General features: G+C 32.5%; 3 protein-coding genes across 3 annotated transcripts; 2 read left to right on the forward strand and 1 right to left on the reverse strand.

Annotated features, from left to right (window-relative positions):
- The first annotated feature begins 54 nt into the window (after positions 1-54).
- On the forward strand, positions 55-973 carry LOC129950961 (succinate dehydrogenase assembly factor 2-B, mitochondrial). The gene is made up of 3 exons (XM_056062934.1): positions 55-263; positions 399-589; positions 645-973. Exons 1-3 carry the CDS (start codon positions 243-245, stop codon positions 913-915), a joined length of 483 nt encoding a protein of 160 aa, XP_055918909.1. The 5' UTR covers positions 55-242; the 3' UTR covers positions 916-973.
- On the reverse strand, positions 906-8,052 carry LOC129950960 (DNA mismatch repair protein Mlh1). Its single transcript, XM_056062933.1, has 5 exons — positions 7,803-8,052; positions 7,451-7,714; positions 5,992-6,277; positions 3,899-4,641; positions 906-1,521 (listed from the first exon to the last, which is right to left on the reverse strand). Exons 1-5 carry the CDS (start codon positions 7,910-7,912, stop codon positions 975-977), a joined length of 1,950 nt encoding a protein of 649 aa, XP_055918908.1. The 5' UTR covers positions 7,913-8,052; the 3' UTR covers positions 906-974.
- A 6,468-nt stretch (positions 8,053-14,520) lies between these two features.
- Positions 14,521-25,311, forward strand: LOC129949949 (uncharacterized). The gene is made up of 8 exons (XM_056061696.1): positions 14,521-15,445; positions 17,084-19,407; positions 19,869-20,577; positions 22,286-22,750; positions 23,497-24,086; positions 24,208-24,337; positions 24,815-24,997; positions 25,050-25,311. The coding sequence occupies exons 1-8, from the start codon at positions 14,636-14,638 to the stop codon at positions 25,140-25,142; spliced, it is 5,304 nt and encodes a 1,767-aa protein (XP_055917671.1). The 5' UTR covers positions 14,521-14,635; the 3' UTR covers positions 25,143-25,311.
- Positions 25,312-26,516: the final 1,205 nt, after the last annotated feature.

A 26,516-nucleotide genomic window follows, 5' to 3' on the forward strand; every position in this document is an offset into this window, starting at 1 on the left:
TTTGGTTTTCTAGAGAACGTAGTATGTAGGGTCTCTATGATCTCATATGATATGTCTTTGCATAAACATTTCAAATTTCTATCGAGTGCGTTTTGTTTGCTTTTTCAAGTAACCAATTCTGTATCAGTATTCGAATTTTATATATTATTGCATTCTCATTTAAAATCCAAGTAAAAAGTTAATCTTAAATCTATATCAAAATTCAAAAAACGATCAACGAATTACTGTTGTAAAATTCAAAAATGATCCGAGGTATATTTCAGGTCAGTAAATTAATCATGTAAGATGTGTACTAAATGTTCCCATTTTTCAAGAATTTCACAAGATTGCATTATTTAATTATATAACTGCGAAAAGTGTGTATGCATTAATGCGAAATTATATCAATTTCATTATAGTCATCGCTGTACAGGCGAAGTTCAAATGTTTTTAATAACATTCGGCTCTACTCAAGCAACATTTCGGATAAACCACCAAAACAAAATCATGCTGATGTACCTATTATCGATTTTGAAGACCACCCCGACCATTTACCTATTCCTGAGTATCCAGTTAAATTAAATGAACCACTAGAACAACAAAAGCAGAGGTACGACTTATCTAACTTATTTTAACATAAACGTAGTCATATATTTATTTTGTAGACTTCTTTATCAATCCCGTAAACGAGGTATGCTGGAAAATGACTTACTTCTGAGTACCTTTGCTTCCAAGTATCTCAAGAATATGACAAAGGAACAAACTAAATTGTATGACAATCTCATAAATGGAGTATCAAATGATTGGGATATCTACTACTGGGCAACAAATACTAAACCCACTCCAGCCGAATATGACAATGAAATCATGGAAAAGCTTAAGATTCATGTTATGAATGAGCATAAGGAGAAAAGGTTGCGTCAACCTAATTTATAAACTATTTAACTTAATATGTACCTTTATTAAACAAAAAATAAAATCTCCAACATAATCATTTAACATCTTTCAAATACTTTATACAGAGTCTGAAGATTTGTTAGCTCATACATTTGCTCTTTAATTTGACCACTGGGCAGAAATTCTTTTTTTAGCGCTGGACTGATGATATGTTCCATCGTCCACTTATATTTTCTTGATGATACATCAGAAATAGCAACACTGGCATAAAATCGCGCCGTTTCACGGCAGAAGCTTTCGAAGCACTCGTCCTCTGCATTCCAATTTACTTTTGTAGCTAATCGTAGAAGATACATTGGTAGGAAAGTTAAGTTGGGTTCGTGATTATTTAAAAGCGATGGAATACTTTCAAGTATACCATATTCGGTAATTTTTAGGGAGAAATACTCCTTCATTAATGCCGATTTTTCAATAAGCAGTTTTGTAGTCCTTTTTGCGATCTCTTCTTTACTGCCATCAGCGTCACTCCAGTTAATAGATTCAAAAGCTATAATAATAAGATCTTTAATACATAAACCCGGGTCGAAAATAATTTCTTTGAAGTTTTGAAACTTGAACACAAGTCTCTGGTAAAAGAATTCCTCACTGAAAGTAAAAAAAAAAAAGGTTTGTTATTGAAAATTGTAATAATAGTAATTAAAGCCAAATTGCATACAAACAAAACTGTGTAGTTTAGGAATTCATCTATTTAAAATAAAATTACGTTAATTGACGTTCAAACACGAACAGAACTTAGTGAATTTAAATTCTTAACCATTTCTCTGTGCCTAAGGATGAAGGAAAATGTGAGTATTGAGGCAGAGACGGCACAAATTGGTTAAGCAGTTAACGAGGGAAAAACAAAGTACGGAATATACAGCGGCGTAGATTTAGCCAGAAGGATAAAATCCAACGACTGAGATGGCTAGGTCAGATCGTAGAGCGCATGGAAACCAATGCTTCGGCCAGGAAAGTCTTCGAATCTACCCCCAAGGGACAGCGTAGTAGAGGAAGACCGAGGATTAGGTGGCTCGCTCAAGGGCAAAGCGACCTCAGCCAACTTGAAGTTCGCAACTGGAGACATATATCTAGCTAGAGACCGAGCTGGTGCACATGTCTGTAGCACCACCTTAAGCAAGTAAAGTTAAGATTTTAATCATGTTTTCGTGGAAAGAAACGCAACAGAATTACGTTTTTTTACCTCAAGAAAAAAAATATATTTCTCTTTTTTTATAAATTGGTGAAATACAATACAAAACAGTTGCGTAAGCAAAAATTTCAATTTACAGTTATGTTCATAAAAAAGGGCAGTGCTGGTCACATTTTATTAGATTGTCAAGTATTTAAATAACGGAAATTCTTACAAAAAAAGTTAACTCGTTACTTCCATCTAACAGTCTTTCGTTTTTATATTAGAGACTTTTAGCTTGAAGTTATACTCTACTTATTCCGGTGAACACCCATTATTTCAAACTCTCTGGATATAGAGTGCTCATAAAAATAGTTGTGCTTTTGATTTTATAATTAAAAAGTGTTAAAAATTCAATTTGTTTTTATTTTTCGGTAAGTAAATATTTTACAATATAAAGTTTTAAGTATTTGTAACATACTAGCATATACAAAATTAATAAATATTAGCCCAAAAATAAACAATGGGACGGTAAAGACACTGCACCGAATAAATTCGAAAACATATTCGAAAACTGCGTTTAGAGGGAAAAACCTACCAAAATATTCAAGACATCCTAGGCTGCTCAGAAAATGGTCAGTTACGCCTTAAAATGGCAAAAAAAAACGAAAACGCGAGGCCCAAAATGGATGAATACTGTAAGAACTGAAAAATTGTTCAGTTAGCAAAACAGAACCTTTCCATAGGCTCTAGGAAAATAAGAAATGGACTTCAACTGTCTGTTAGCGCTGTCACAATACGAAGACGTCTTTTTAAGCAAAGTCACCAGCCCGAAGTCCACGAAAGGTACTATTCTTGACGAAAAGGCATTTGGAAAAGAGAATGGAGTTTGTTAAAGCGCATAGAGACTGGGCAAAAGAGAAATGGAGGAATGTTCTGTGGAGCGATGAAAGCAAAGTCGTCCTTTTTGGATCCTAGGGTCGTCGAGAATATGTGAGAAGACTCTAAAATGCAGCATACGATCCACGGTACACTATAAAAACAGTGAAGCATGGTGGAGGGAAAATTATGATATGAGCTTGCTTTAAGGGGTCGGGCCTATTTATCCCATGGGGGGTATAAGGGATGCAACCGAGTATGTGAAAATTCTTGAGGAGGTTATGTTACCCTATGCTGAAGAGGAAATCCCGTTGGTTTGGGTATACCAACAAGACTATGACCCAAAGCATACGTCAAAAAAGGCAAAATCATGGTTTGCGCAGAAGAAGTTATCCGTTATGGAGTGATCCACTCAATTCCCCGACCTTAACCCATTTGCAAATTTGTGGGGGGATGTTAAGAACGCAGTTTTAGTGGACTCGATGCCACGTAGATGCGAAGCAGTCATAAAAAACAATGGTTATGCAACAAAGTACTAATTGTAAGCTGACATTATTTGTATACTTTCATATAACTTATTACAGTTTTTCTTACTTCTTACGTAATAGATCTAGTACTTCGTCATGCAATGCTATTTTTATGAAGAGCCATATATTTAAAAAACGGTTTTTACTGTGACAAAGCTAACGGTAAAAAATCGATAATACTTATTTTCTGTTATTATGAATAAAATATTTTAGTTTGTTATTAGAAGTTTAATGAAATATAGTATAACGTTGATATTGAAGGCCTTTTTGTTTTATTTAGAGAGCACTGCTATTTTTATGAGCACAAGTGTAATTTGCAATTTGCTGATATCTCTATTATAAGATATTATTAGAAAACATTTTACACAAACATACCACGGTATAATCCACGATTCATATGCAACAAGTTATTATATTTTTACTTTTTTGATTAAATCCTGTTACTCACCACATCTTGTTTATATTGCAAAGATACATTCGCACTCCATATTGATAAATTGCGAATGTCTTATCCACAACTCCAACAAATACCATATCTTTTATAGTCTTCCTCATATCAGTGCTGCACTCATCCTGAACTTGCTTTCTCATCTTAAGAACACTTGTTAGCTTGACAACTTTGAAACTCATAGCTGATTCTTCTGAAAAACTTAGTTCCTGGCCAGGCGTATTCATTTTTGAGGATTGCGGATTGATTAGGAACTTCTCTAGCTTTTGATCCTTCGAATCTGTTCTAACAAAACTATTGGCTCTTATCGCTTCTGTTTGTGCTGAATTTTTCGGCTCCAATTTGTCACTGCTCGGTGCACAAGGAAGTTTCATTTGTTGGTACACTTTTTTTGCTGTTTTACTACTGAGCAAAGTCTCTTCCAATGCTGCTCTAATCTTTTCAATTATATCATGTTCATTTAAAAAATGAACTTCGTGCTTAGTTGGATGAATATTAACATCAACATTTGTTGGTTCAAGTTCAAGGCTCATATAAATAAAAGGGTGAGCACCTTTTGGAAGGAAAGAGCTATATGCCGAATCAATGGCTTGTTTTAAGGAACTTGAATCTACTAAGCGATGATTGATAAAAAGCAGAAATGTAAGTTTTTTTGACGAATATGATAGTTTAGTTATTAAAGCTTTCATAATAAACTTGTGGAGATCATCCTTTAGTTCCACATCCATCAGTTCTTTGAAAATCTGGAAAAAAAACATTTAAAATCAATGTATGTATATGCCAAAATTATATTCCTTATATTCCAAAATTATATTCCTGACTTACAACTCTCAACCATTCCTGTGAGCGAGCAATTGCAGGGTGGAAGGGGAACTACAGTTAACAGTCTCTGGCCATATTATTAAGACGCTCTACAGAATTTTTATAATTATTATATTATACACAATATTTTTAACGTTCAAGAATGGATGCATGGTTACATTTGTATGCAAGATGGGGCTCCATGCCACACAGCCCGTACCATACAACCTTATTTGAGGTAAGAGTCCTCTGTAGGACTGGCCGGGAAACAGCCCTGATATGAATCCAATTAAAACGTGTGGAAGCTGATGAAGAGGGAGTAGCTAAAGATGCGGTCACTTATTGAAAGGGTAATTCACGTGTTGAATAACAACCCACAAATGCAGGAAACAGTCAAAGCATGCATTGACAGTATGCCGTGCAGAATTGAGGCTTTTATTAAAGCAAAGGGAGGAAATAGTTACTTTGTACTATAAGTGTTCATTATTTATAAGTTATTATATTTTCAGAACAATGATTCTGAAAAAAAAAAATGTCGCGGGCAAGTTCTACCCTTAGTAATTGCCAGTGTTATAAGGAAAGAACATTTTCTATAAAGCTGCGTTTCTCTTATCCTGCCTTTATGTTCAGAAAACTATTATTGGATGTGCAAATTTATATTATCGTTTGTTTTCGACGCCTACGTTGCTACTCAATTTTAGAGTTCTGAGAGAAAATACATCAACTGATTCAATAAAACTAAAAAATCTTTCGTAACTCAGTGCTCGTGACAGAAATGAAACTTCTTATGAAGGAATGAGTGCTGAGTTATAACACCTTACTCAGATTGTCAACGGGCCTACTCGAATATCGGACATTAATCGTCGAGTTTAAAATACTCTTCACTTGACGCTTGCCGATGGTATCTACGCTATCAATCTGTAGCATGTAAGACCCCTGCGTTATTTTTCGTCTATAATATTCTTTTGGGCTCGTTCTAAGTAGTTGGAAATAGCATTTGTCCAGCAAATCTTCTTCTCTTTCAAATTATCGGCCGATAACGTTACGTCCCTTCTATCCAAGATCAAGGATATGGAATAATTATCAGCTAAGAAATATCTTGAGGAACGAAATGAACGGCAGTGCAGCTGTTATAGCAGTACGTCCATTGGTGGTAGCATTGTGAATCTCACCTTACAGAACAAATATTTACATCGTTTCGGAGAGTAAATACATTTTTCCTGAACTTTTTTGAACTGAATTGATTAAAAAAATGTTTTTAAGGATTAAATATAATTTAAAGAGCATTTTACCTGCATGCCATATAAGTTTTTGATATTGTCTCTTGATGTGCTTTTCGGCATTGTTCGAAAAAACGGATTTATTCCTTCTTTCTTGAGAGTGAAACCAACTTTTGAATTATGTACTGCGTACTTCATTACAACATCAGCAATTTTTTGAAATTCCTCACTTGGAGATCTTAAAGCTTGCTTTCTTTGTGGCATGTTGTAGAATAAATCTTCGATAGTGATAATAGTACCTTGTGTTCCAGCGCATAGAGTCAGCGGTGCTGAAAGCTCCCCATCTATGTATGAAGCCCTAGCAAAAATACATTTATTATATAAAAAAAAATAGGTGATTTATTTATTTAGCTTAATACAAGCTATCATAACTTAACACTAGCTTAACATTTTTTTGCAGTTCTTGTTATCAGTTTTCAACATTAATTCATGTGGGCTCTAAGGCCCACATAAAAGCTCTTAAATGTACAAGAACTAACAATTTTGATTTTATTTAACTTAAAATTACAAGGGACGGGGAATTCGGACTCAAAAAGGGAAAAAGTAAAGGGTATCTTTCAGATGGGACTTGGAAATGTTGAAATTGAAAACTTCTATAGCAGCGTTGCAGTGACGAAGAATTCTGGACATTGGTTCAAAGTGCCCGTAATTAGTGCGGTGATGAGGGATATAGAAAAGGGAAACAGATCGCAGATTTCGAGGGTTAGTGTTAAGATGAATATCACTCAGGAGTGCCGGGGAATCTATATTGCCCATTAACAATTGGTGAGCAAATAATATATCAGCGTTTTTGCGTCTAATATACAAGGGCTGCAAACCTATCAGTTTTAGTCGATCGGCATAAGGAGGCAAGTTGGATGTATCATCCCAGGGGAGGCCACGTAAGGCAAATCGAACGAAACGTCTTTGAACATTTTCAATTCTGAGTGAATGGTTTTCATAAAAGGGAGACCATACTTGGCATGCTTATTCAAGATGAGGACGGACAAGGGAAATTTAAAGCGCTTTAGTTACATAGGGGTTAGAAAATTCTTTTGACCATCTCTTAATAAAATCAAGAGATCTATTAGCTTTATTAACAATTTGGTCAAATAGAACATTTGTTCTTCTTCTTGTGATAATAGAACATTTGTTCTTCTCTTGGTTTAAGGTAGGTACACCTCATGGTTTCTTAAACGTTGTTAAATTTCATTGGAAAAAATTGTGTAAGTTAAGTTTGAAAAATATTATCCTGTGCAAAATTTAGCTCAATCCTATTTTTATTTTTTGTGAAACATTAGATGTTTGCACTTAAAATAGCCTTTAAAAAAAACGACTTACTTATAAGCGCTTGGTTCATCTTTTGTTTTGTTTGTGTAAGTTAAGTTTGAAAAATATTATCCTGTGCAAAATTTAGCTCAATCCTATTTTTATTTTTTGTGAAACATTAGATGTTTGCACTTAAAATAGCCTTTAAAAAAAAACGACTTACTTATAAGCGCTTGGTTCATCTTTTGTTTTGGTTTGTATAGTCAAATGTGCTACATGACTTATGCTAGCCAAAGCTTCACCACGAAAGCCGAACGTTGCGATGTGTGATAAGTCTTCAAAATCAGTTAATTTAGATGTGGTAAACCGTCTGCAAACTATTTCCATATCTTCTTTGCGAATACCAGTTCCATTGTCAAGAATTTGAAGAAGTTTTAAGCCACCACTTTTTACGGTTATTTGTATTAATGATGAATTGGCATCAAGGCTGTCATACATTAATTTTGTTGAGAAAAACATATTCATATTAATACATGTTTAACGAATTTGAGGGCAACAAGTTGTTTAATATTTACCTATTTTCAATGAGTTCTTTAATACTGTTAGATGGCCTTTGGATAATCTCACCGGCAGCAATGCGATTGACGACCGTTTCTTTGAGTTGTTTAATCTTGCCAGGATCCATTTAATGAGTTTTTTCGTGGAAAAATAAAAAAGAATTGAAAGCAGCTAATTAAGTTTAAAAAATATATTCAATTTCAACTTTTGAAATTTCACATAAAATGGTTTAAAACCAGAATCCAGATTTGTTTATTTTGTTTGTTTGTTTGTTTTGTTTATTTAAACTCCAAAAATTTAAGATCTGGAGTTTGACAGATATGTAGTTATGCATTGCTCAGAATTAAACTGACTAATCCGTATTCAACCTAATCAGGCCTTTTTGGAACCTTGTATCACAGACTAATTCACACACTTAAGTAGTATTCACATGAGCGCGACCAACGAACGACGAATGAATTACAAAATTTGAGTTTATATACGTTTGAAGACATATTTCCACACAAATTCTTAACAAAACGATAGCAATTTAGTGTCTATTTGATTTATGATACATACTTTTACTTTTCAATATCGTATATTAATAAATTTGAGAAAACAAACTTATTCGTCGCGAAAAAAATTATAGTTGATACGAACTGTCAAACTTTATTCGCGTTCCACATTATCCACATTCTCAACGAATAAAATAATCGCGCGTACTTAACCTAAAAATCATTTTTGTTTTGGTTTCGGTGGTGAATGGTGTTCGGCTGTGGCTTCATTCGCGACGAATTAAAAACTCTCATGTGAAAGAAACGTCAAAATCGACGAATATTCGTTCATTCGTTGGTCGTTGGTCGTGCTCATGTGAATAGTACTTTACCCTAGTTACAAGAGGTGATCGAGGAATCGAATCGAAATTGAATTGAGATTTCCATCCAATCACAACGTATACCTGGATTGAAATCCCAATTCCTCAAATCGAAATTACATTTTTGTGAGTAACTTCTATCTTTATAGATATAAAATAAAAAATTGTGTAGTTTTAAAATTCAAATAAAACAATGCTTAAACACAAAAACGCGCACGAAAATAAACTTTTCTGAAAAGAAACGAGAAAGATAAAACATGACGCACGCACACAAGCAAAACTTCCCACACCAATAACTCGATCCGATACAGGTATAGACGGCGCTAAATCCTGATATAATTCTGATTCAATTCTCCTTGTAAACTGGGTAACCCATGCTAAATTTTCATGTCCTAAATTGATTGTCAAATCAGTTTTGTCGTTCAGATATTTGAAAGTGGCGAAAAAAGGAGTTGCAAAAAGTTACATTAAGGACATTTTTGTTCAAAGTGCAATATGACTGTTTATTCTTAATTCATACCTATCCGTGATAATCAAAGAGTGTTTGACTTCATCATTCAGCAATATTAGGTAATCACCATTTCCAGTTTATTTGTCAGTTCACTTTTCAAAACTCAATCAAGAATTAAAGATCCTGGTAGTTTTTTTTTGTTTATTAAATATACATTTTAATTTAAGATTATACATTTTAAATTAAGAGCTCGATAGTTTTAATTCATAACCCGTGTTTTCTTGGCATTCTAGAAATAGTATAGTAGAAAATTCTCATATAAACGCATTGGCAGTAGCTAGATTTTGTATTTAAAAATTGGTACAACTAAAAGAAGATCTGTCAGAATAATAATAAAAAAAAACACAAATAGAAGAAAGTTTTGTGAAAATCAAAAGTTAAAAGTAACTTAAAAAAAAACTAACTAAAACTAATACAATGGACAATTTTCAAGAAGAAATGTTAATAAAACATCTGGAAATTGAGATTCTATGAAAAAATTTCATTTTACAATTGCTTCAAGAAGGGGGTTTGTTCGTAGAATACTACTTTAACATCTGGTGTTTTCTAGTGTCAATTCTATATACGTCTGAATCGAGTTGAATTGAGCTTGATCCGACTCGATCCGGTCGGGGATCAAAATCGATTTAAAAGAAAAACCTTTGTGGAGGAGTTGGTTTTACAGATAATGCATTATGGTCTGTTTATTTGCATGCTCGTGTAAAAAAAATATAGTTTTGTTTTAATCAGATAGCGTTTTCTTTATAGTGCTGAACTATTCAGTTCTTCATTGTTTAACACGAATCAAACTATCTCACGCACTTCAAAAGAAAAATCGAAACACCATTTGAATTTAGAAAGTGCTGTTAAAGGTAATCATTTTTAAGGCCCCCAAATTAAGTTCTCTTTTAATGTCAAAGCTTTAGCGAATTATGTTATCGACGAAATACAAATAGCGAGAGTTCGCTAATTTAACCGCTCCATCTATAATTTTTTATTATTTGATTTGTTTGTTTTAATTAAAAATTTGTGATAAAAGAAAAAGGTAGTTTTTTTAATTATTATAAAAAAACAAAAATAATAATGTTTATTTCACGAACAAATGTAAATCAGTTTGCAAAGATTTTGGAACTGATGGAAAGGAATCCCGATATTGCTAGAGGCATTGGAGCTTTTGGGTCATCCGAAAGCAACCAGAAAGATTATTGGGAGCAATTTGCAGTAGAATTAAGTTCTCTTGGTCCTCCGTCACGTGAGGGAAAAGATTGGCATAAGGTGCTTTCTCAAATTGTTTTATTTACATTTAAGGAAAATTTGTTTTGTACCTAGGTTTGGTTGGACTACAAGCTAAAACTTAAGCAAAACATTTCATCGAACAAATAATATGTTACAGCCACTGTGGGAGGACCATACAGCCAGATTTCTCTGTCTCCTTTGTAAGCTGTAAAAACCCTTTCGATTTAAGAACTGATGTTGCAACTGATTTGGACAAATAATTCCGATATGTGTTCCGTCCACACATCCAACTATACCAGGCAGCCTGGACCTTTTATAAAAGAAGTTTCTCGCATCTTGTTTTTCCCTTTGTGACATTTCAATCTGCATCCAAGCTGCGCAAAGTTTGGCAACGTTGGTTGGGATAGCCCGAGATCGAAATCATTACCAACACAGTTTTAGTAGCTACCAGTTCCAAGAAATCGCAGCATAGAAGGTAGTTTTATAAGAGGTGGAATAGATTGTGTTCTGGTTGATGTGAATGTATCGCTTATTTCGTTGAGCACATAGTTAAATGCATCCTTATTCAGGCGAAAATATAAAAAAAAACTAACAAAACAAAAAACATTAATCTTTTTGTAGAAAAAGATATTTTTTGAAAACTTACAAATGATATGGGAGTTCTAAGGGATTGGATTTCTTTAGAATGTTTCTCCTAATTCTACCCACCGTAATATTTTCTTCCCTCGTACTTTCAGAATCAGTTTCTTCAAGAAACAAATCGACGTTGCTTAACATTATAATTAATTTTTAATAAACAAATGACAATTTATTGAAGAACGCAAATCACAATATGAGAAAACAAATTTCACAATAATTAAAGCAATTGACATTATTTGACATTTAACATATGTTATTTCAGTGCAATTATTTTTGGCAGCACTGATTTTGAATCGAATGCGGAAGCTCGCTAACGATAACACCGATATTACAGAAGTTCGCTAAAACATTCGCTTTTAGTCGATCGTTCGATTCGCTTTTCATAATGGTGGCCTAAATCTTCTTGTGCGGTGGAAAAACCAAAAACATTTATTTAATCTAAACTGAGATAAATCTTTGGTGGAAACAAAGCAAACTTAATTATCTTTTCTATTGTGTTTTCTTGCAAAATAAGCCTAGTTAGTCCATTTCATTAATAAAACTAAATAATATCAAAAGTAACAGATTGATTTTTTTCCCAATGGAAAACATATGATGCCAAATGCACAACTACTCAACGAACACAGACATCGAGACACAAATGTAAAATCAACCGTACCAACATTTGAGAAGGAAATCACATACGATCCACTCGAGACTCCTACAAATGTCAAAAACCCATCCGTAGTAAGATTCTACTTCAACTTTTATCGGTAGTATTCATACTGCGGATATTGTTCTTTTTATTCGTGTAAAATCCTACTATTGATAGATTATCCAACAAAACACGGGTTTAAAGCGCTAAACTTTTATTTTATATGATTGAATTTGATAATTTTAGATTTATTTCACTTTTAAAATATCAATTTACAATTATTAAGATATAAACATCTTTTAAGTATGGCTTTGGCGTCTTAATTTACTTACAGTTAAAATTAAGTTGATGTTTAAAGGCTTCATTAATGAATTGTAGTCTATAGGATATGGCTTTTGATAGTATAATTACAGCTGTGTTACATCGCCATTGCAGTTAAGAAGAGCTATGACCTCGTTTAATACATCACTGGCAAGAAAGGTTCTTCTCACTTTTTTCTGGATCGGGCACTTAACGACAAAATTCATAATGTCTCCTAACGACTTGTGCAAAGCGTGCAAATTATTTGAAGATCGTCTCGATGCGGCATGAAGGTCAATCTTATCAACTCTTCTGTTGTCTTTAACATAGCAGATATTAATTTTTGATTCGAATCATTCCCAAAATAATTTTGTTCACAAAGATTGTGCTGAAGAATGCTGTAAGTGGCTGTATGTACAGATGAAGATGCTTGATGGATACATTTAAGCGTGTATTTTTCGTCTAATTTGGCGATGTGGTCATAGAGTGCAGTTTTGACATCTATTCCATTGCATGACTGCACGTTGAAGGTAAAATTCATATCACAATATTCAGCCAATTCCTTTAATTTCTCTAACCAAAAGATAGCCAATATGTAGTTTAAGCGTTTTAATAAAGAGCGGACACAGTCCGGTTTTAATGTTGACCATATAATTTGACGTATTTTTTGGTAGTTGAAAACACCTTTTTACATAAAATCTTAGTAATTTTTAACCTGTTTCATATTTTCCATATCCCTTAGTTTACACTGCTTACAGCATTATAGAATCGGCTGCATTTCGTTAAAGTTTTAGACAATAGACGATAGAAGATATCTGTGTGGGTCGCTTTCCATCTAATCTTTGTGTATTCACTGAGTTTATATATTTTAATACAACTGCTATTGGCATCACTTTAATAAAATATCTGGCATGGAGTAAATTTTACTTTTTTTAAAATTCAGTCTAAAATAATATATATTTACCCAAACTCTGCAACATTTGAACCCTTTAATTCATCCGCATTTAAAACATTAGCAAAGAACAAAAACTTAATCGGAAACTTAGATGATTGTAAAACAAGGAAACTATTTGTGACACGACACATGTATTTTTGTTTTTTGAACCGATTACTTTCTCTTGTTCATCATAATTTTTAATCAAGATGAGAACGACTATGTCCTTCGTTAAGATGGTTTTCTTGTAGAAGAAATAAAGATTGTATACCGTCAAAACGCCATTCAATTCTTTTACAATATTTACGGTTTAATTTTTTTAAATTCCCGTGAATAGAATAATTTAACATTTTCTTCTAGATCAAGAAAACTAAGACAAGTTTGTTTAGTTTGGCGATCCTTGTCTGTTTTATCGTCAGTTTTCGTTCTTGGACCACAATTTTTATAAAGATTATGCATGCATGATTCTTTTGTTATCAGACAGTGTTTTTTTTATTTGAAGTAGATACTTTGTTGGAAAATTCGACGGAGATATTTCCACCAATTATCTCTTAGGTAGCATAAATTACTTTATGTTGAGATTAATTATTTCTATCTAGCAAGGCTCTTATTTCATTTTATATTTTGTTTGTAACTGTTTTTTCTTGTGTCTCGTCTTTAGTCTGAGCAAAGAAACAATAAAAAGACTTTGTCGTCAAATAAAATACAATAATTGTGTCATGTGTTGTTTTTGTATATTGTCTGGGCAAATCAAGTATTATTTACTTACATAACTTTAAAACTTTAACTACAGACTGGGGAAGCTACTACTAGCAATAATCGACAATGAATTCTATTTTTGTTATTCGCTTACTCTTAAAGATTGTTAAAGTTTTCAACTACAACAGTTTTAAGTAGTATTCACATGAGTGCGACCAACGAACGACGAATGAATTACAAAATGTGAGTTTATATACGTTTGAAGACATATTTCCACACAAACTCTTAACAAAACGATAGCAATATAGTTTCTATTTGATTTATGATACATACTTTTACTTTTCATTATAATATATTAATAAATTTAAGAAAACAAATTTATTCGTCGCGAAAAAAATTATAGTTGATACGAACTGTCAAACTTTATTCGCATTCCACATTATCCACACTCACAACGAATAAAATAATCGCGCGTACTTAACCTAAAAAATCATTCTTGTTTTGGTCTCAGTGGTGAATGATGTTCGGCTGTGGCTTCATTCGCGACGAATTAAAAACTCTCATGTGAAAGAAACGTCAAAATCGACGAATATTCGTTCATTCATTGGCATTTATGTTTAACCTAATTAAAACAGATTTAAATTTAAATTATTCTACCAACTTTCGAATTGTATCCAATTTCAAATGTGAAAACCGAATTGTTACAAATAGGTATGTTTTTTTTTTTGAAATTTCTCACTGCACTATGTATTGAATCATATAAAAACACGGGTAATGATGACAGTCCATATTAACTTGACTGCGAAAAAGCCGCGAAAGTGTAGTCGTACATTGTGTGTATAGCATAAAGTAACTCCACAAATCAACTTTTAAATACAAATGAGACTCGATGTTTCCCAATAAAAAGTCACCAATCTTTGCATGATATTCGCTCTGAATCAGAGATAATGTTTATTTTAATATTTTCATCGCCGTGGTTTAACAAATGAAATTTTAACTTGAACTTATTTATAAGATATATATATAGTTTCTATTTTTTTTTCTTAAAACTAATATTTCAAAGAAATGCAGAAAAGGGTTCGAAAAAACTCGGATATTAGTAATTGCCCAAAAAAAATTAAGTTGGATATCACACCACATACAACCACGAATAATGATCAGGATAATGGAACAACTATTCTAAAAAATGAAAATGAAATAAAAAGTGAATCGTTGATAAGAACCCCAACTGCAACAATTATGTCCTCCTCTGTGGATTCAATTAATAGTGATTTAAGTGATGTAAATATTATTGTTGATAAGTTTAACAATCCCATGTTGAAAACTTTTACAAAATCGTCTGATTCGGATTCGATGGATTTTAAAGAAGTTTATCATAATAAAGATACTGAAGGAAGTGCCAATGATGAACACCATCAATTACAGCAGCATTTAGTGGATAGCGTAAGCAATTTGCAAGAAAATTCCGAATCTTTTCAAGATTCTGGAAAGGATTCAATGGAAACTCTGAGTAATTTTAAGCTTCTTCATCGAGAAAGTGATATTTTGATTGATTTTGAAACAAATACGTCTGTTGAGAGCATCACAAACAATCAAACACCTGAAATATCAGATTCCAGTATTTGTTTGCCTACAGAGAATGATATATTTTCAATACTAGAGCCTAAAGATACTATGAAAAAAACATTAGAAACATCAAAATCAGTAGATGATAAACAAAATCGTTCTCACGAAGAGAAGAAAACCCAAGCTGTAGATGATGCACCTAAATTCTCTATAGGAAATGCAACCATATCTGTTCCACTTCTAAAGCCTCTGAACTTTAGAAGAATTGCAACTAATGACGGAAAATCTGTGCCGAATATTGTCCGAAAGGTTTGTTTATACCTAAATTTTGTTGTTTTATCAAACAGATTTGGTTACCACTGTGAATGTATTTTTAAGTGTGTTTCAAATTCAGAGTACAGTTTGTTAAAAACACTCGTGCAAAATAAAAATTAAAGTAGGATGTTGGTTTCATATCACTGTTCAAAATTATCCAAGATAGTCTTAGTTGAAGGTAGAGTGTATAGAAAAAATATTATTTGAAAAAAATCAATTCTGTACCTTTAAATTTTAATATTTTTTAGACAAAATTGCTGTTCTAATTGCTCATAGCAATTATTCGCTTACTCAAATATCCTAAAAAAATAAACAGGCACATTCTAAATATTTAACACATCTATTTATTTCCCTTGCATACATAGAGGGCCACCCAAAATTATTGTCACGCCAAGATACTTATATGCTTTTAAGAACATTTAGTTTTGTTCAGTTTTTTTCATTGCGTGGTTGTGTTTATTTACATTCAATAGTTGGCTATAATCAAAGAAATAGAATAATTAATATAAAACTTCTTACTTTCTTACACAAAATGATAAGCACATCTAGCTTACTATGTAAAAATAACTTCCCACCCTAAAGTTTTTCCCGAAAAGTAAATAATTTCAGTTACATGTACTCAAAATCCATCTTAATTGCAAATTGATTACTATTATAAAATTATTAATCAATAAGTTTAAAAAAATAGCATTAAAACTTTGTTAAAACGAAATGAGACATTTTCATCGTTTTATGGATGAGTCTAAGATGCTCGTGAATGCAATAAGTTTTCCCGAAAAGTCAAAACAAAACCAAAAAGCTACATTAACGTAAATTACTTCTGAAATGAGGCAAATTTTGGACAAAGATCATGGATAGGTGGTAAGAAGATTGCTTTACAAGTTCGGTTACAATCGAGTTGCAAGACGAAAGCAATTCAAAAAAAGCGATTGCAATAAACGATTGAATAAAAAACAATAACCCTGGCACATACATTAAACATGGTGGGGAGAAGTTTTTGTCTGAGGCTAAATGGCAGCTATAGGTCTTTTAAAAAACAACTTAAATTTAAATCTTTCAAGATCGTTCACATTTCAGCTTCAGAACGATCCCACACATCAAGATGTGGGTATCTGCTAAGCACATAACACACCACACGTGCATGACAAAGCGACGAAGAAGTGTGTATATTGAAATCGTGGATAATAACTATTTGAGGGCGAGAATAAGAAGAAACAGTGCTTAAGATGGAATCAAAAGATAATCCATTTTGCGAGAAGTTAATATCTCCACAACAATAGAGTTACAACTGAATGTGTAACTTCATTTATAACATTTTCTTATACAATTTTGTTGCTACATTTATTTCTTTTTTATAATATTTTTAAGTAGTAAGTAAGCTGAACTTTTTATTTATTAAAAATAATAATATTTTATACGTACATAAATTTAGTTTATAAAGAATTTTGTACATACATATATCAGACTGCATAACTAAATAACAACATACATAAAGCTCCTATTTTCTGACGTTTTTTGTATATATGTATGACTATCATCAAGTTTATTCTAAATACAAATATTTATGTAAATATTCTATACGAAAAAAATCTACTTAAGTGCTACTATTAAAAACTTTTTGTTTTCTTATAGGTTATCAACATTCGTGGCAATAAAATTAAAGCTCCAACAATTGTGCAGCTTTCCCAAGTGCATTTGAATTCAAAAATGAATAATTCAAAAATTGTTCAAGCTACTCTAGTTGGGAATAAAATTCAGCTACCGAACATTGGTTTCAAATCGACACCGGGCTCAAGTTTTTCTAAACAGAATTTTGTGCAACCATCTCAACTGGACGTCACTACTTTACCGAAGCAAATATTTGAAGATGAAATGGTCTTTTTAGATAATACCCCAATGAATCAAGAACAGCAAGCACAAAATCCACAAGCAGAAGATAATGTTGAGGCCACATCAATTGAGAACCTAATTGTTTCCAATAAAACCCAGCAAAAACCCAAAGATTCCCATATAAAGACAGTTGCATATGATGAACAGGTTCCCAGAAGCAGTCCTTCCTACGTTAACCAATGTCGTTTAATAGAAACAGATTCTAATGTCACAAAATCTTTGGATAGCACCACAACTGAGGCCACACCTACTTCCGTGGTTGCTTCATCCACAAATGCTGATAATATGCTACCGAGAATGACTACATGTCTTCCAAAAACGGTTTCGAGGAAGCCTCTAATTTTGACAACAAAAACAATTACTACATCCGAAGTATCAAGTGGAAAAGATGCCTCCCGTCTGAATGACACAAAACAAATAGTTGACAATACAATGATAGGCAAAATGCTTGAAGAAAACTTTCTTTTACGTAAACAAATTGCTTTAGCAGTACAAAATAATGTTAATAGACTGCAGTTAAAAGTCACCAAAACAACTGAAGAAAATAAAGTAAAGAGAATTGAAAATAGAAACGTTGAATCCGTGGTTCCCAACCAAAGTCAACAAAAGCGTCCCATTTCTAAATCTGGCCAAATACCAGTAAATGAATCTACGTCCACTGAGAAAATTGAAAAACCAATTAATCCGAAATCAGATGAGACTCAAAATGTACTATTAAAGCACTTACTTCAGTCATCTATTAGTCAACGATCTAATCCAGGATGCAACCAGTCATTAGCTCCACGAAAACTGGCTACAGTCCGCGCACCAAGCTTGGGTGTTGTAAGTTCTCTAGAAGCACAATTAGCTCGTCCAGTTATACCGCCTGTTTCATCGGTGGGTGACCTCAAACCAGAAATTAAAATACTCAACAAAGGTGTCAGTGACAAGGCTAAGAAAAACACAGGTAACGATCGTGACGTGGCTGTGAGTGCTTTAAAGAATAAATCTCAAATGATTTCTAGAGAAACTTCATTCGTCTCTGCATTTTCTCCAAAAGCAAAAAATCCCAATGAACTTGAGAGATCTATCAATGCTCCGGCAAATGCTAATCAAATTGTGCAAGCAGATACAATTTCAAAACCAGTCGCTATCCAACAAACTGCACAAAATACAAATAATAACTACAGTTCGATTAATGTATTTAAGTTCTTTAAACAAAAAGAACAATCTGCTAATGATGGTACAATTTCCGAAAATAATTCTAATAACGTTCAGAACAAACTTCTCTCTCCACAAGAGAGCGCCGACACAAAAATGTCTATTAAGAGCGAAATAGACGATACTCGTAGCTCACCGACAGTGAAAAGCAAGTTGGTTAAAATGGATATTGAACAAAATACAGAGTTGCGCAGGAAATTTAAACGTGATTATCAAAAACACAAAAGATATATGTTGCACCAAAAAGATCCCCTAAAGAAGAGGCCACGAAAACTTTCAAAGGCAACTGAAGATTTCGATGAATTCATTGAGAACAAAGTTGTGCAAATGAAACAGATGTTTGTCCTCGAAGTTTTAGAACCACTTTTGTCGACATTTCTTGGAATTTGTTCGGTCTATGGTTACAATGATAAAGTAAAGAACCAATACCCATATCAAAGTTCTTCAAAGGACGATTTCGGGAAAATAAATCTTAAAAACTATGTTGATTTTTACTCAGTAGAACCATACGGTTCAAACAGAAATGATAAACCAAAGATTGTGACCTCGTTTCAAAATAAATTTTACGACGAAGAGTTCTCTACCGTAAATGAGGAATCTTATGACAAATTGTTTCAATTTATTAACAACTTGAAGCACCTGCATTTGCAGCTGCCGTCGGAAAATGTTTCAGTTATTCCACGATCGCCACCGTACAATGAACTAAAAAGTAAATCGCTCTTGAATTTGACTTACCCGGGAATCAAGACAGAAACTAATTTCAATTTAAATTCTGAAAGAATGTCCCCTGTATTGTCAGTTGTTAATCCAAAATATTTCGGTGGAGTAGTTAAGCGCAAGAAGAAAACTCATTTGAACCTAAAAAAGTAAGTACATTTATTTCCATATAAGATGTTTGTTATTATTTAGATAATTTTGAATTTATAACTCGAACTATTATATGAATATTAAAAGAATTGTGTATTGTTTCATTTTAAACTAATTAACATCCAAGTTTTTAAACTAAAAACAATAACTTAAATCGTACATGATTGATATCAAATGCTGGCATTGGATTTACTTACTTAATTTTAGAAAAGATGAACTAATGAAATTTGAAAATTGAAATGTGACTTTTTCAACACTTGAATTAATGTAAAAGCAAAGTCGATATACATAATTGTCGGGCAATATGAATTTTTTACGTTAAAATTAAGTAAATGCTTTGCCTGCCCTTTCTGCCTAATGCTTGTAGTGTTAATTAGTTCCAATGAGAAATTATATAATACATATATGTATGTGCACTGAAGTGTTGTATTTTTAATAATATTACCTACTTAATTTTCAGCAATTATGGTGTGGAAACGGCTGTTATTTTGAAACTATCTTCATTTGTAGCTGAAAACATCCTTGACATTTTGCGGGATTTGGATAACTTGCTTAATGTGCAGTCACCAGCTTCACCTGCTTATAAAGTACTTAACAATAACAAAGCAAATCTTCGTAAAGGCTTGTATGTATCTCGAATAAAAAATCTTCAAAAGACCGAATCTACAAATATACAAAATTTCTTGAATGGTACTTACAAATGTTGTCGCAATTGTCATTTAACTATTGTATGTGGTATAGTTGGTTCAGATTCAAATTCAAACATCAAACAAAAAATACTATCCGATGTATATTTTTGTGATAAATTTTGTTGCATACAATATAAGAAGAAAGGTAAAAGGTTTGTTGTTACACGGAAGAAAGCACGTTGTTTACAAAGCATTAATAATAAAAACAATAATAATACAGTCAACCAAGTTATAAATACAAATAATGAGAAAAGTTATTGTAACACTTCGAATTATAAAGTTGTTGGGCCTAATACTTTTTGGAAACCAACTCATAAGACAACTGCAAGTGAGGATGCAAATGAGATGGCCCTAAAGATGCGAATTGCAATTACCATAAGTTCAAATAAGGATACAAGACGATGTGTTTTGTGCAACCAAAAAGGTGATTCCTTTGTCGACGGGTCTTCAAGGCTACTTAATTATGATGTTAACAAATGGGTAAGTTTATTTACATTTTTTATTCATTATATATGGCGTTGTAGAAAGGATACCTAGAGTTACAAGTCTATTTTTTTTTCTTATACAAAAATAATTTAGTGGCGCAACAGTGACTTACAACTCTCAACCATTTTTGTGTGCGAGCGATTGCTTATTACTTTGTTTGATAATGAGATTTGCTTCAAATGGGCATTCCAAATGTATGCTGTTTTTTTTTCAGAAAAGAACGCTTGTTAAAAGATTTTTCAATATGAAATTGGGAATCTGTTGTACTGCATCCATGTTTGAATAAGACTTAGAAATGGATAGTTTTCAATTTGTCATTAAGTTTTTGATACCTTTTTTTAGATTAATTGATTTTTTTATGAACAGATCATTGGCCTGCCGAGATTTTAATAAGCTGTTATCAAAAGGGTTAAGTATTTTAAATAGGTTATGTTTGACAGTGCGTAGACTTTGAAAGTCAGAGTTTGTGGAAGACAAATTCGTAGCACGCGAGATTTGTTAATAATGAATGCTTTTTGAATTATGTATAGGGATGGAGAGATCTTTCCTAAAAATTCGCCTGTTAGGAGTTTGGTTTCTTGGAGCGAAATCACGGATGAGTATTTGTCTTTTAACTATTTAGGTTACAATGCAGAACATTAAGTAACTAGTTTTTACAACTTTTTAGCAATATAACCTTCAAAACGTTTTGGTTTCATGAAAATTGGTTGACAGAGCGCCAAATCCGAGTTCCGAACGATTTGGGAGAGGAATCTTATTGATATTATATGTTTTTAACATCATTTTTGTTAAGGTGAAAGCGAGTTTTATTATTGGTGTTGGTTTATTGATGAGAGTTAAATAGGTTATTAAATTCATTGGTTGCTGATTTCTATAAATTTAAATTACTTACTTGTTTCTTGTTTTCATTTAATGAAGATCCGATCCATTGTCTTATGAAATAACAAGCTTACATCGAATGTGTAGTCTGTGTAAGTCCTTGTTGACTCTGTCAAAAGCCTCCTCAAACTCAGTGAACAGCGTGTGAAGTGGAAAAAAAAATTGAACGTACTGCTCAAGGTTTTGATGTGATCAATTCAGAAGGATTCAGTGTTGCTTCGAGGTATTCTCTTTTGAGTTTTAAAACAACCTTATATGCTATTTTGGCGACTGCAGGGAAAAAGCAAATACCTCTCCAGTTTTCACACTTCATCAAGTCCGGTTTTTTGGAACTTGACATTCATTCAGTTTTTTAGTTTTCGGGAAAGCGTTAATATTGCTAAGGTCGTCAACATTTTATCATTCCTTATCCGAAGCACAGTTTTAATTTCGTTTGATGTTTAAATTCAGCAACAAGGAATGCTTACCTTACTTGTGTCATATTTTTACCATTTTTGATTTTGTAAGACCTTGGGATTTCATTTATAATTTGTTTTTCAAGAACATTTGTAAAGTAGTTGTAGGAAGCTTGAAATTTAATTCAATTTCGATTGTGCCTTTTCTTTGTATTTAATTTCTTGAGTAGGGATAGTCTTCATCAAGAAGATTAAACTTGCAACTCGAGGGAGCACGTGAACAGAGGCCATTTTAGATTGCGTGTGTTAGGATTATTTTATGTTCGCCTTTCTGAAAATGTTATTTGTTTTTAGAGAATTATTTCTGTTTTGTTCTCGTTTAACCAAGTACTTACAATCAGCATTATGCTTTTATTTTCTCTTTATAGGTTCACCTCAACTGTGCTCTCTGGTCTAATAGTGTTTATGAAACTATTAACGGAGGACTCATGAACTTAGAACTTACAATGCAACAAGGATCACATCAAATATGCACTTTTTGTAATCAGTATGGTGCAAGCATAAAATGCTTTAAAATGAGATGCACTCATATGTATCATCTTCCCTGTGCTATCAAAGAACAGTGTGTTTTTTATAAAAACAAAACAATTCATTGTGCTTCTCATGCTCATAGAATGGATAAAAAGAACGAGTTAAGTACGATTCGGGTTAAAAGAAGGGTTTATATTGAACGAGATGAGAATAGACAAGTTGCCGCAGTAATGCACCATCTGGAGCTCAGCAATCTTCTACGAATCGGAAATCTTACATTTATTAACGTTGGCCAGCTTCTACCGCATCAACTAGAGGCTTTTCATTCCCGAAATTATATCTATCCAATAGGATATAAAATAGTAAGTAAAATTAGCGTCTTCATGCAACTTTGTAACCTTACCATTTCTGTAATAAGATAAGTTTACGCAAAGGTTTTCTTGAAGCAGAATTTTATTTAATTGAATCAATGTGGAATTTAACCAGCGGTTCATTTAAGTTCTAATTTCTAACTTTGACTATTTAGAAATCTACAATTCATTAATTTATAAATAACGACATCAATCATATTTCTGAACACGCTTCATTCAAAATCATTGAAGTTTGAATAAATATACCTATACAAATAAATCTTGTAATTTTCCGCAGCATAATCCAATTGCCGTTAACCATTTCCCGTACAGTACAAAATTTGAATCTTCATTTACAAAAAGACAAACTTATACCGACTGCCCCACAGTCTTAGACTTTTCTTTCGTTTGTTAAACGTTTAATCGTACGTATGTACTTTTAAGAAAAAGAATCAGGCTACCCTAATAGTAATACAAAATAATACGGTTCAGATAGAAAAAAAAAGAATAGTTTCAAATTTATTAGAGCTGTCGGCAGTTAACAATGACTGTTTCCAACAAAAAAAAACTTATAACTCAAAAACGAAAAGGAAATTAAAAAATTACCTTTTTAATTTTCGGCTTAAATATAGACCTTAAGAACCCCGAGGTTTCTTCTGAAGCGATACCCTATATAGTGTTTTACAAAGTTGCATGAATACTCTTAATAATTTTAGATGGAAATAAATTTGATATTTTACTTATCTGAAATGTTATAGATACGGTTTTTTTGGTCAACGAGGAAATTAAATAAACGCTGTAGGTACATATGCTCAATAGTGGAAACAAATGGACGCCCAGAGTTTGTTATTCAAATACAAGAGCAGTTTGAAAATGATGTCGAGCTAAGGGACATCTCACCGAAGGCTGTTTGGCAACGAGTTCTAGATAAAATTGTGTTACTCAGAAAAGGACAATCAATAGTGCAACTCTTTACAGAATTTATTACTGGTGAAGATATGTTTGGCTTATCAGAACCTTCAATTGTTAGAATTCTAGAAAGTTTACCTGGGGTAGAGAGCTTGACTGATTATAGATTTAAATATGGGCGAAATCCACTTCTAGAACTTCCATTAGCTCTTAATCCATCAGGCTCTGCACGTACTGAACCAAAACAAAAGCACATTGTCAATTGGAAAAAGGCGCATACACAGAGAACAAGTTCAATTAATGTAAAATTCACTCTCTCCCCATCGTCACTGGTAGCCGGAGAAGTGGCTTGTCCATATAGTAAGCAATTTGTGCATTCAAAAAGTTCTCAATATCGAAAAATGAAACAGGAATGGCGCAATAATGTCTATCTTGCAAGGTAATGTACTTTCTGAATGGTTTGTTTTGTTGTATCCATTAATCCAAGTAGTCAAAATAGTTTGCCAAAAATGCTCAGAAATCAATTTTCTCTTGACCTAATATAATGTTTTGTATTTTAGATCTAAAATTCAAGGACTTGGTCTTTATGCTGCACGTGATTTAGAAAAACACACAATGGTTATTGAGTACATTGGACAAGTCATTCGTACAGAAGTATCAGAATTACGAGAGAAACAATATGATCTAAGGGTAAGTGTTTTAAACAAAGAAAGAATATCCCTAAATAATTATTTTTTTTTTTACTCAAAACATTTTTGTATGAAGTTAAATTGATTATGTTTTGCTTGGGTCAGTGTATAGTACGAACAAAAATGTTGATCCCACACCAATAAATAATATTTTAGATTTAGTATTATTCGGTAACCGTAATCTTAACTTCGTTAGTTATTTTACAATATCAGCTCGCATTCTAACAATAATTAATATTTCCTCAAAACTGAGATCATCACAAAAGTAGTTAACCTGCAAAGGCTTCTTAGGCTAAACCCAAACACCTACACTGTCCGTGAATGTTCTTGTTTAATCAAAAAGACCTTTTGTTCTTAGATCTTTTGTTAATTGTGAATTGTGTTGCAAAAATAAAAATTAAAATATATTAAAATGTTTATTTCATTATCGGTTATAAATGAGCTTCCAGTAATGTAATTTGGTTTCTTTTTATTACAGAATAGAGGGATTTATATGTTCAGGCTCGATGAAGAACGTGTCGTGGATGCAACACTTTCTGGGGGGTTAGCTCGTTATATCAATCATTCTTGTAATCCAAATTGTGTTACAGAAATAGTCGATGTTGATCGGGAATACAGAATAATTATATTTGCAAAACGAAGGATCAACAAAGGGGAGGAGGTAATTTGTTGTTATACTTTTATGATAAAACTCTTCTAACCTTCAATTTCAGCTATCGTATGATTACAAATTCGACATTGAAGACGATGCCCATAAGATATCTTGCATGTGTGAAGCACCTAATTGTAGAAAGTGGATGAATTAATATTAATATAATTAATATTTTATAAACATTTTCTAATATGTATTTAAAACGTATGACCATAATTAATATAAGAACTAAAGTTGCCTTTTGTGTAGAGAATTTTTAATCTGCACGCATATAAGTAAAAGAATATTAAAAATGTATAAATAAATTTAACTAAAAAAACGTCGAGTAATTCTTTTATTAATTCCAACAGTTTCGAGAAAGTCAAACAAAGGTAGATATAACAGCATTGCAAGAGATAAAGTAGCGAGGAAGTGGTGGTGTTTTATTTATATATATAGATTTTTAACAGTAAAAAAAGAGATGGCATCTGGCAGACGGTTTCAAAACCAAAGCCATAATTTTATTTATCATTATGTTGAATTGCAAAAATTTGTTTAAGGTTCAATTATTAAATCTATTATTATTACTATATATAGATCGATTATGGCATTTATTACAGCTGTAAGCTTAAAACAACTCGTGCTTGGGGCATGTTTTCTATTCCAGCAAATAAACCTACCATCATATTTGGCTTGCATGCTGTAAATGAAACCCTTTGCACTTTTTGCGCGCAAGGCAAATTTAAGAGCATCAGTTTTCACGAATCGAAAACGAAAATGTTGCCTACTACCAAGTTGTAGAGAGGACCTTCAATACCATTCCAAGGTATGCCTTCCTCGGTGACTACAACGCGAAGACAAGTCGAAAGCTACAACTTATGTACATGAGAAAGAGCCCGGACCAGCAAAGGAGAGTATTGTAAGATGTTGAGAACAGTTGAGAAAATCGTCCACAGACGAGACGAAAGAAGTCAGCATGAGATAAGAAATGAAAAAATTGAAATCAATGTCCGCACCAAGCATGGAAGTTCTATAAAGTACCAATTCCTCAGAATGATGGAATACTAAATTAGGTATATGTGAAGTTCATATCAGAAAATCAAGTGAACATTACAATTTTATGTCACACGAATATATACGTGAAAAAACCTGAATCATCGAAAATGCACAAGTCACTAACTAACTTTTGGTTTTCATTTCAAAAGTCTGAATTGTTGAAAATTCACGTGAAAACTAATACAAATATTATTTTGAAACTTTGAAATGTATTAAAGTTCAATTGAAAAACCAAAAAATAAGATGGACATAATAGAATTTCAATGGTAATCTATGTAATTGCAGGTCAAAATATAAGTCAACCTACGTGCAATGAAGAATTAACGGGGCGACTTTCCATTACCGCAGCACGAATTTCCTTCTGATTTTTTTTTACAGTTAGATAGGGGTCTCAATAGAACATGTTTTAAATATTAGGGCGAGGAAACAACTTTAAGTCATAAAAAAAAATATTTTCTTTTTCGGACTTAACCCTACTTTTTTGTATTGCATT

Source organism: Eupeodes corollae, chromosome 3, assembly GCF_945859685.1.
Source record: "Eupeodes corollae chromosome 3, idEupCoro1.1, whole genome shotgun sequence".
Taxonomy (NCBI): domain Eukaryota; kingdom Metazoa; phylum Arthropoda; class Insecta; order Diptera; family Syrphidae; genus Eupeodes; species Eupeodes corollae.

Bases quoted from the DNA above. Each gene is read 5' to 3' on its own strand.
- LOC129950961 (XM_056062934.1), top strand. From the start codon at position 243: ATGATCCGAGGTATATTTCAG. The intron at 264-398 runs GTCAGTAAATTA...ATTTCATTATAG, and splicing joins TGATCCGAGGTATATTTCAG to TCATCGCTGTACAGGCGAAG. The intron at 590-644 runs GTACGACTTATC...TTTATTTTGTAG, and splicing joins CTAGAACAACAAAAGCAGAG to ACTTCTTTATCAATCCCGTA.
- LOC129950960 (XM_056062933.1), bottom strand. From the start codon at position 7,912: ATGGATCCTGGCAAGATTAAACAACTCAAAGAAACGGTCGTCAATCGC. The intron at 7,715-7,802 runs GTAAATATTAAA...AATGTATGACAG, and splicing joins AAAGAACTCATTGAAAATAG to CCTTGATGCCAATTCATCAT. The intron at 1,522-3,898 runs GTGAGTAACAGG...TTTTACTTTCAG, and splicing joins TGCAATATAAACAAGATGTG to TGAGGAATTCTTTTACCAGA.
- LOC129949949 (XM_056061696.1), top strand. From the start codon at position 14,636: ATGCAGAAAAGGGTTCGAAAAAACTCGGATATTAGTAATTGCCCAAAA. The intron at 20,578-22,285 runs GTAAGTTTATTT...TTCTCTTTATAG, and splicing joins ATTATGATGTTAACAAATGG to GTTCACCTCAACTGTGCTCT. The intron at 24,338-24,814 runs GTAAGTGTTTTA...TTTTTATTACAG, and splicing joins AGAAACAATATGATCTAAGG to AATAGAGGGATTTATATGTT.